The sequence below is a fragment of the Zootermopsis nevadensis genome, unplaced genomic scaffold (genome assembly GCF_977971745.1).
Source record: "Zootermopsis nevadensis isolate Lab colony 2312 unplaced genomic scaffold, Znev_1.0 Znev_ptg000021l, whole genome shotgun sequence".
In the NCBI taxonomy this organism is placed as follows: Eukaryota; Metazoa; Arthropoda; class Insecta; order Blattodea; family Termopsidae; genus Zootermopsis; species Zootermopsis nevadensis.
The window spans coordinates 13,663,353-13,674,959 of NW_028259153.1; the positions used below are offsets into that span (position 1 = coordinate 13,663,353).

General features: G+C 36.8%; 1 protein-coding gene across 5 annotated transcripts; it reads right to left on the reverse strand.

The window, feature by feature from the left end:
* Positions 1-263: 263 nt before the first annotated feature.
* On the reverse strand, positions 264-10,919 carry LOC110831644 (uncharacterized). 5 transcript variants are annotated; one of them, XM_087352321.1, is made up of 12 exons: positions 10,775-10,919; positions 10,522-10,606; positions 10,052-10,240; positions 9,848-9,973; positions 9,652-9,763; positions 9,376-9,564; positions 6,994-7,173; positions 6,312-6,484; positions 4,594-4,704; positions 3,219-3,340; positions 2,774-3,013; positions 264-2,533 (listed from the first exon to the last, which is right to left on the reverse strand). In XM_087352321.1, the coding sequence occupies exons 2-12, from the start codon at positions 10,548-10,550 to the stop codon at positions 1,848-1,850; spliced, it is 2,157 nt and encodes a 718-aa protein (XP_087208447.1). In that variant the 5' UTR covers positions 10,551-10,606; positions 10,775-10,919; the 3' UTR covers positions 264-1,847. The 5 variants fall into 5 exon arrangements, with proteins under 5 accessions (XP_087208447.1, XP_021923563.1, XP_021923561.1 ...); XM_022067871.2 differs by having other exon boundaries at positions 2,780-3,013; positions 10,052-10,246; XM_022067869.2 differs by having other exon boundaries at positions 10,052-10,246.
* Between the last annotated feature and the right edge of the window lie 688 nt (positions 10,920-11,607).

Here is an 11,607-nt window from a genome sequence, read left to right on the forward strand (position 1 = left end):
AAATAATGCTCATTACCCTTATATGCATATATATTTATTGTGCATGGACAAATTAACAACCTCAAACATTCACAGAAACAAATTCAATAAAACCAACAATAAAACAAATCATTTTTGAAAGTACTGCCAATGTGACTATAATTTCAAACTACAAGTTGCACTGGTCTACCACCAGTTCTCATACTTTTCAAATCATGCTAATTCACACCTTGGCAAGGTTAAGGTCAACTCCTTACCAGAAGGATACAAATCAAAACACTTCATACTGTAATTAATTACTTTACTAACATAATACTGTATTACATACAAGAAATGCACTTTTAAGGAAACCTACAGAAGAGTTGGCTACTTCCTTGACTCCCAGGAAGATATATCTATCACGTGCACAAGGGTCGCACTATAATATGTATATATTACTTTGTCATGGTCAAAAACCAGCAGCAGCAACTGCTAATTTTACAAGCTTCCCATACAACAACATGATATCCAAAAGTACAGTGAGTATAGACAAATGTTAACACTTGCACAATCTAATAGACTGCACTCTCTCAAACATTTTGCTCGTCTCTTCCAATGAGAAAGGTTGGCGGAGAAAGACTTCCCCAGTTCACCATGAACCATTCACTCACTCTCGTACTTCACTAACTACTTTCATTACCTAGTTTAAGTCCACCTTGTGAAACATAAATCATAACATGAGCAAGGTAAAACAAATCACAAGGTATCAATGTAATTTGGTAGAAAAAACAAAGTCCATACAAAACACTTGTTGAAAAGCTGTAGCTCCAACTTAGTTTTGTAAAATCTTAAGATAGAAGTGATTTAAAATATATTCCTTTCAGAGTTATCAGTCTTTGAGGAAAATATCACATACTATATAAACTACACTTAAAAAAGATTATGTTCCCTTATCAAAATACTGCTGTGCATCGTTGTTGCGTGTGGTTCTACCGACCTTTCTCTTGGACTTGCAGCTTAAGTTTAAAATTACCTGCTACATCTTACATATCACAGTACAAAGTGTAATTGAGTTACATACCACAATCAGTGGCTTAACTTACACATAATTTACACAATATTTGAACTCTTTAGACTACTATGTACACGACCCTTGAGGGTGGACAGATCTTGAGGGGGTTAAGGAACATTTAAATCTGACAAACAACCTTTCAGTGAAAACAGTCAAAAACACAAAAGTCAACAAAGACAAAGCATTGACACACACTGTGCTTTACGGCGTCTTGCCGCAAATAAATATTGTTACTCATCCGTATCATTTCCGATGCTTTGATAGGAAGTTACAATAAATAATGAGATTGGCACTGGAAAGAACGCAGAGCACTTGATCTGATACGCATACAAGAGAACTTTACTACGAAGGACTGCATGGATCCATCGCACTATCTGACAACGTAGATAAATATCTGCCACATTTAGGCTCTTATATACATTGTTTATACACTATCTGTGCTCTTTGCCAGAACCATGACATGGCTTATTATTACATAAAATAAAATCTTTGCCCCCAACCCACCCCCCTTCTGAATGTTTCGTGCATCTCCACAGCATACAGAAATATTATGGAACTCTACAAACAGTTACAGTGACAGAAAACAAAATCAAAGTGGAATGTGGCCATTCAATTTTCTCAAAACAGCAAATACTGAAATAAAAAGGAAATTTACTTCCCACACACCGATAATATTAAGATTATTAGATATTTAAGATAACTGGAATTCTTCCTACAGTGAAATATATTGAACAAAAAAAAGTATGAAGTTATGCATCTCAAAAAGCGATAATGAATATAAACCAAGCAGATCATCCTAGGTGGATGGGTTGGGGGCTTATTGTTGTACGGCAGCTGGCTGTCCATAGCCATATGCATATGGCATGGGTTGATACTGACTGAATGCACTGGCAGCCATGCTCTGGTAGGCACAGGGGTTAGCCTGGGGAGGTGGGCGGGTTGACTGGAAGAACTTGTTGCTCAGAATGCTCTGCATGTTGGCATCTGTGTTATTCGGCAGCATGAAGGGGGGAGGTACTGAGTACATCCCTTGGTGGGGTGATGGGGCTGATGCCTGGGCTCCATTATAATTCTGAGTGCGGTTGTTGAACCTCTGGCCTTGATATCCTCCTCGTGGACCCTGGCCTCCATATGAGCGTGCACCTGAACATCCATTCTGTTGACTGTATGGATTCTGTTGGTTGTACCCATTTTGCTGACTGTAACCATTCTGTTGCCCATACCCATTTTGCTGGGTATACCCATTCTGCTGAGAGTAACCATTCTGTTGGCCATAGCAATTCTGTTGTGGGCTGTATCCACTGCTCCTGTAGCTCTCAGAACCACTCCTTGTACTGCTGCTATTTCCACTTGAAAACCTAGATAATCCTGACTGCCGGTACTCCTGAGTGTTGCCATTCTGAGAACGCTCATGGTTCCAAACAGATCCAGTGTTTCTCGTACCATTCTGACTTGACACAGAATTTCCACTGTCCTTGTTACGGTTGTTCCAGCGATTTCGTCCTTGTGGGAAAGGAACATTATCATATATTTATAACATACATATTACACAAAACTCATCAAAGAATGGGATACAAAAAGACTTCATGCATACAACAAACACCCTCAGAAAGATGGACTAGTCCCATGTGAATGTCAGTGAAATGAAGTGAAAACTTGTGACTAAACTGTTAACTGAACACACTGAAAACAACCCAAATATACAACTGCGCAACACAAAGTAATAAAACCATGTGTAACTACCTTTACCTCCAAACGTGGACCTAGCGACATTTGCTAATTCAGCCAATTTTGGGTTGATGGTTTGGTTTGCCTCTTCCAGTACTGCTATGAGTTCCTTTGCTTGGCGTGCATTGTTTGGAGTGAAGAATGCATATGCAGTACCACTCAAGTTGCAGCGCCCTGTGCGTCCAATGCGGTGGATGTAGTCTTCTGATGTGTTGGGATAATCAAAATTGATGACATACTTCACATCTTCAACATCTGTAACAATAAAACAATATTCAGCCTCAATAGTTTGATGGACAGTGAAACGTTTTGCAGTCTAAAATATAACATGAACAGTAGATAAGACAGGATGAACAAATACTGGACTGCACGGAAAACAAATTAAAAACATAATTTCATTTTCCATCAGAGGAATATTCAACGCCCACAATTCTAGCACACATCTACACAGTATACATACCTAACCCTCGAGCAGCCACATCTGTTGCAACCAAAATGGGTGATTTTCCATTGCGGAACTCTGTTAAGACATAATCTCTCTCTGGTTGTGACTTGTCCCCATGAATACTAATAGCTGGCCAGCTGATAAAAAGAAAAAGGAATGTATCTTGAGATAATATAATTACATACAATGTGTTTCACATACTTTACTGAATTACATATTGTAATATTTTGATGCACATGTTCATTGTGAATCTGCAGTCCTCTAAAGTCAATTTTGTTTATTGTAGGCAAATCAATATCTATCCAGCATCTGCTGGTTTGAATTTAAACTAAACTTGAAGTTGAAACAGGGTCTATATTGGTCTAAAACAGACTAATTTTAACACACTTTAAAGCAAACTCCAAACAATTGAATCAGTCCATTCAGTAATTCCAGATAAAAATATACAGATGGACAGGCATAAATAATTCCCTACTAGGTGTTATTATCCACCTTGCACAAAAAATGCATACAATCGTATAGATGAAGTAGGTGAAATATTTAATTAACAGAAGCTGGATATTAAACCATAACAAAAATAAGACAAAAGAAAACTGACCAGCCCACCACCTGCCATATTTCATTTAACTGAAAAAGCCTGGATCATGTATTATTACTAACTAGGTACATGCCACAGGACCTTCCTCAATGCACCAACACTTATTTGGTTGGACAAGAAATTATTTCTCGTTATGGAACCCAAAGATTAATCATCTTGCTCACAAAAGCTCTCAAAGTACTACTTCTCAAATAAACATATCTGCAACTGACTAGAGCAGCATGTTACTGCTTCACAATTTGTGTAAACGCCGGGCATGCGAACCAATTACCAAAATAAAACAAACAATGAAAGAACTATGTTTAATAGACTTTAAGAATTCTACCCAGAACTCCCTATTATATTGATATCCCATCCTCCAAGTATCCCAAGGGTAACCTACGCATACTATCTGCCCTGAAGATGCAAACAGCATGTCTGTCCGAAACACTTGCATCTACCTACAAGTCTACAAGGAATTACAATCCATAAGATCAACAACGATATCTTGAACACTGTGAGAAGAAATCTCACTTTTATTCATGTCCGTTCACCCATCTTAAGAGTTCTTGATTAATGACAATACTAGGCAAATAATTAAAGCTAAGTCTTATATTTAAACAATTTTATACATTTCATATAGTTTACTCAGTAATTCTTTCTCAAGCTCCCTAAATTACTTCTTTCCCTCAAAATGAATCACACCCATCTACAGCAAGTGGTAGAATTAGTTTATACATGCATAACAAATTTCATTTTTGAACATCTCCAGGTATGTATTTCATATGGAAACAGTCAAAACAGAATACCTACCCTTCTCGTCGAATGGCTTTTGTAATGTCATCAACCTTCTTCTTGGTTTCAACAAAGATTATCGTTTTATTTCCCCTTTCCACACCAATTTCTCTCAGCAGCTTGGATAGCCTTAACATACAAAACATAATACTTACCAACAAATAAACAACAAACTCTTACAAAAACCAGCTTTAGTCAGCAATCAGCATTTATAAGGGAAGGAAGTAGAAAAATTTCGTAAGTATAAATACAAATTGTACAAATAAAGCTTACTTCCCTTAAAATACTTTCATGAATAAAAATGAGTTTTATCAGAGATTACAATTCAGCAATATTCTAGTCTGGTAATTTCTACTATATGAGCTAACATGTATTTCACATAACTTCAGTGTTTTATAATTCACTTTGCATTCTGCCTGACAACAGCTGCATATTCTTTTAAAACAATGAATACTCTGGAAGCAAGACCTGATTTTTTAACATGAATATTGAAGCTGGCCTGTCCCACAGACCTCCCCTCTCCACAACATACTTTATCATACATGAAAACCAGATGCATACATTTTTAGAACTTTGTATTTCTACAAAATATATATATATATAAGCACGACCTGTATTCTGAGACCATGAAATCACATTAACTGCCCCTCCACATCAGTCATAAAAATACAGGCAAGAACAAACACATTGCCACTAATTTATGCACAATAGCACACTCTTTAACACTTGTTTTCAGAAGATAAATGGCTACTTACAAATACTATGTGCAACATAAAGGCCATGGACAAATGTAAGGATCAGTTCCACACACTAAAGCACTTAAATAGATCACAATATGCTTCAACCAGGAAAGACTTCTGTTCAAGTTACAGCACTTTTTTTCCTCAATATCTGATGCAACATAATTTTGTAGCTTCCCCTATATACTTGGAGTGGAAACGTCATACCAAAGAATCAATCTACCTATCTGAAAGTTATCACTGCACAAATCTTTGTTTGTAAAGGTGCACAGGCTCCTCACTATTGCCATTTGCTTATAATGGATGACAACCCAACAATGGCACTGCATACAATTAACAAAAATAAAATTTAAAACTGCTAATGACAGTTCCTCATATAAGGTGATCAAGCTAGTGTACAAGGAATTAAGATAAATTCACTACCTGAACAAGAACTTTTCCCACTGAATTTCAAGTCATAACAAATAATCACACTCAATTAATTCCAGTATTCAGTTGCCCATTTTTACTGGAAACACCTGTTAATTAGTTTTGGACCATGGCTATCGCTAAAAGATGGCAAGAAAAAAGCCAGCAAAATTTTCTTCCCACAATCTGAAAAATAAGATATTTCCTATGAAAACATACTTCCCTATGACAGCAGCAAATAACAGGTCATTATACTGTATGCCATCTACTTATTACATAACTAAAACCCAACTCTCTTCCACTGTGCCAGTTTCTATTAATATTATCAACACACAATTTTTTGAAGCTTCCAAATGGCCATTTTCCAAGAGATTACCCTGTCAAAATTCTATGTGAATTCATTGTCTCTGCAGTTCTAGCAACATGCCCAGCCAATCACAGCATCCTAGACTTCACTTTACTAACAATTCTGTATGACCTGAATATAACATCCTACATTTCCTGACTTCATCCTCCTTAAATTAAAATATCTTCCCATTATTACACAAGCGACCAACAAAACAGTCGGTGTTATTTAAGTAAGCTTACTTCATTTCCTTCTCTTGCTCTTGACACACCTCCACAATCTGCATTATGTTGTGATTGGCAGCAAGTTGTAGTGACCCAATATTCACCTGGATGTAATCATTCAAGAAATCCTCAGCTAAAGTCTGAACTTCCTTGGGCCATGTTGCAGACCACATCAAAACTTGTCGATCAGGCTGAAACCAGTTTAATACACAATTCTTATCCATTGATGTGAGCAACCTATCTAATGGACATCTGATCTTAAAATACAGAATTTACACCATGTGGGCGAACTCCATCACACAGAGCAGTAAGGTTAACCACCTCTTGTCATAGTTTCCTTATGGATCAGGGTAAATGCAGTTAAAGTTTAATAGGTAACCAGTTCCATGAAAACAAGTTAATCTTCACAAGCTAGCAATCACTCAGCTTGTCAAGAAATATCCTGCATTTCATTCAGCCCAAAAATTCATTAATGTTATCATATTAACAACAGTTACAAATAAACTCCATCCTGAGCCCCAATTCGTCCAAAGAATCCAAAACTGTATATATTTTTGAAGAAATTATAAATTCTTCAAATTAACTGCATACAGCCACTTTTATTTGAGAAAATACGAGTCAACTATAGACTAAACCCAACATTACATTAACTTCATCAAGCTTCACATCAGTCGTTTTTGCATTATTTACATTAACTCACCCGAATCTGCTCAATGATCTTGCGTATCTGTGGTTCAAATCCCATGTCAAGCATCCTGTCTGCCTCATCCAGGACAAGGTAAGTACAGCGCTTCAGGTTGGTAGTTCCTCTCTCCAGGAAATCAATCAGGCGGCCCGGAGTGGCAATAACAATTTCTACACCACGTTCCAAATCTCGAGCCTAGCAATTTGTAAGAACAGTTTGGTAAACTTAATAGATAATTATTAAAAACATACCTAGATTTCAGTCTACTGAGTTTCAAATACCTGCATCAACAAACACTTACAAATGGCCCACTTATCACTTAACAGATTTTGACTAATATTTAATAAAATTAGACGAACTAAATTATTTTACTGAACATGGTGGCTAGATTAATGAGGTATGAGGCTTAAAAACTCCACATGGAAAATACTATATTGAATACAGATTCTCCTGTAGTAAAACTCACAGCAGTCATGTGTGGGAGTAGAGTTGGGTATGTAATTTGAATAAATAAATTAACTTTTGTTGCAAACAGATAGCAGGACAACAAGAAAGTAAAAACTCTAAACCCTCAGATGACATTAACTGTATAGCACATTATATACTTCATTGCCAGTGTTAATGAACCGTGCCTCTCAGCACTTCTGCTGTTCCACACACCCTGAGTAAACACACCCCCCCCCCCCCCCCCATCTTATTCTCAATCTACTATGTGGCTACCCAGTAGAAGACGGTTATCTTCTGGGTTCTTGCACCATGCAGTCTGGTAGAAGTTTACCGACATTTCAAAGGTCCTTGCTGCCTTCATTATCAGGGCAATGAATACTCATCAACCCAGAAGGCAGCCATCTTCAGACTTGCCACCATCAAATCTCAAAATTCTACTGGCCACTTAACTTGTTTACACAACAATCTTTTTACATGTCATCCCTGTCAACAATGTAGGTACAGACCACCATAAAATCTTTTACTATTCTAACAATAACAAGCGACCTGTATAAATCTCAAGAACTTAAACTATTTCTTCACTTGAGCTCACAAGCCACTATTTTCCTATGTGACATCAGCCCATCTATGTTTAAAGATACATGTTGAATACTTTTACTTAAAATTATGCCACATTTACTGTGTCAAAATTTCCACTGTCACAATAGACTGCACAGTATATGGCATTTCATTAATTAAAACCCAGTCCTAGCTACTACACATGGTCCCCACCCCTCAAACATAAAATTACACCAATGGCAATACTGAATTCCTGCAGCTATATCCTAGTCCTGCTTTAAATCAGTGCAGTCATAATTTCAGTTGTTTTGTTACTTGATGACCACTTGTTACAAACACTTCACATCCCGAAATGTCACCAGTCTCTGTATTGTCCTATTCGATACATCCTTGCAAGGATGTGCATTGCTGAATGATTCACAAGCAGCAGGAAATTATTTTGATTCAAAGTCATGTAATACATATTCTGCCTGTGGATGTTTGCTCCTGCACAGCTTTCATCTAACTGGTGTTGAGAAAAAGCCTAGCAACCAGAGAGACCTTGATCTGAGTGTCATATTGGAGTTTGGTAAAGTCTGTTTCTGATTTCATATTTGCACCATAGTACATGACTCTTGGTGGTCTATGTTTCAAATGACACCCTGCAGTTACATACTTTAATGATTATATACTGTTCGTTTCAGATTATCATAGCTTGCTGAAAACCTTCACAACAGTTTCTCACTGAAGCAAACAGAATGTTCCAAAATATTTTGTGCTAATGCTTGCTTAGCAAAAAACATCTACTTACAAGCAAAAAGAAATCTGTTTGAATATGCAACCACAAAAAAAGTAACAATTCTAAGAAAACTATATGGTGGACTGCAAAAGAAGCTCCAGACATGAGAGCCATTTACAGAGCATCAGTTTATATAGAAGTGACAATAAGTCTGTAAGAAACTTGGAGAGGCCACAATAAAATTTCACATGGTCCAAACCCAGTGACGATACTGGTTTTCAACAAATTTGTACACACCTTAACTGCACAAACACCAAAATTATGTAGCATACTTTTATAAGATAATCAGCTGTATTATTTTTAATCAAACTGATGTGAAGGATAGTAAAACCCAAGTACACAGTCACCAGCACTCTGCAGGGACTATAAGTTTGTCTCTACAGCTAGGCTTAATCTTACTGTTAAAACTGAGTTAATAATAGCAACCATAAACAGATTTTGAGGTCAGAATTATATTATGGGTAGCAACAGTAAATAAAACAAATTCTGAGCAGTATTTGATAAGCATACTGTGAATATGATTTATTTTCAATAAAGATGAAACAGTCAAACCTATAGTTCAGGGTCCATATTAAAAAAAGGAGTTTATATCAATAAGTAATCTTGCTTCATACCTGGGGCCCTTTAGGAGCACCTCCAAAAATGCATGTGTTTCGAATAAGAGACGAAGTCCCAAAGTCTCTAGCGACAGTCTGGATCTGCTGTGCAAGCTCACGTGTTGGTGCAAGAATTAAAACAATGGGACCATCACCACGATTGAGACGCTGTTGGTGGTTAATATGAACTGTTGCAGGCAACATATACTGCAATGATATAAATAAATAAATAAACATTAAAAAAACAGACCATGAAAACATTATTTGCATTCATAGCAAGAGAAGGAGACTCACAGCAAGGGTCTTTCCAGATCCAGTCTGAGCAATTCCGACCATGTCCCTTCCACTTAAAGCAATTGGCCAGCCTTGGGCCTGAATTGCTGTAGGCTCAGCAAAACCTTGTTTTCTGAAACATATATAAGTCATGAAAATTTGGTATTTGAAGGAACACAAGAGAATAAAAAAAATACACTGATGAAATCTGACATACAGGATTTCTCGCATGACATAATCTGGAAAATTTCCTTCTTCAAAATACTGGCTTGGATGTGGGACATTATTTCCTTTCACAGTGATAGCTTTACCATCCCTGTACTTCCTTACATCATCGAGAGATCTGTAATAGAAAACAAAATATTTCAACCATGTGCATACATGTTTTTCCCATACCAAAAAAAGTATCTAGTACACACACCTGTTTGCAACATCTGAATGAGGAACATAAAAATCTTTCAAAAAAGGCTGCAGATTATTCAAGTCCCACTGAGGTTTCTTCAGGTTCTCACCAGGCTGCTTTCCTTTTACATTTGTCTTTTCAGTTTGTCCGTTTTGAGTGCTCTGCTGATTTGCCCAATACCGACTCTTCAACTGATCTCTGTCTCCTCTGTACCTAAGACATAAGGCTCAGAGTGATGACTTGGGTACAATTTAACAACAAAATGCAGTGAAATCAACATAACGATCTGTATTACAGTAATAAACCTGGCTAGAAAGCCTGTATTCTTCTTTAAACAGTAATTGTGCAAAATGCAATACATTTTCCGAACGTGACAAAATGATGGATGAACTTTTAAAATGGCAGAAATAAGGTCACCAAACACAATATAAAAATGGATTACCATAACTACACTAAATTAGAAACAACAATAGAGTCAAATTTCATACATGTTATTCGAGAACCCGTTGCTGTACATGATACAGCATCAATCAAGTTTCAGTACGATCAAATGTCACTTGCCACCAATCACACCTGAAACAAAAGCCAAATTTATTATGTGGTTGCGGACATAGAGCAAACTAATAATTTCATGGGGCAATAACACAGTTTGTAAAAATATGTTGTACAACATATGGTCAATTTCCTTTTTTACGTTTTTATTATTAAAACATTGAAATTCTCCACAAACACCTTACTTACCCACCCGGCAAACAAAACGATAATGGCTGACAGCACGGGAAGAAAGACACAACAGAGCGGAATACTTGCGCTTTCAACCAGACCTTCTATTGGACAAAAAACAACCAATAACTTGGGTTAGTTCCCCGTTGCATTGCAGCCACCAGATGGCTCTGGACAAAAAATCAGCTGAGTCCACTTTCGGCATGGGTCCCCAAAGAAAATTGTGGTGGATGTACCACGGTGTACGTAGACAAAAGAATTACAGGTATACCAATACAATTACATCATTTGTATCAGATCTGTTTCTAATAGCCTCAACTTGTGAAATAACAGGTTTACTGACAAATTTAAATCCTTCAATGAAGACTATTCAGTACTAGTTTTCTCGCAGACTAGGAATTGTTCGACAGCACTTAAATTCCGATATATCAAGGTGGATAAAATACAGATACCAAGAGTATTCAGACAATAATTGGATGCAATGAGGCTAGGAGCTTTTGGCTGGGAATACATTTTAGACCAATACACAACTTTGTGACGTGACGCACGTGCGGTTTCACCTCTAAATTACCTATTTATTTTGTTCTAAGAACAAATTGGCTTAAGGTATATATTGAAGTTGTGAATGTATTCTATTTATTGTAGAAAGTAGATAAAGGAATATACAGTAAAACTCGGTTATAACGAGATCCAAGGGACCGAGGAAACGTGCCCATTATAATCGTTACTCGTTGTATCCGTAGCTATATGTTACTTTTGCTGTTATTACTTTTATCACACACATACACTGATATATGCTTATGTAAAATGGATTGAAACAACAATGAATAAATATATCTTACGATTACACG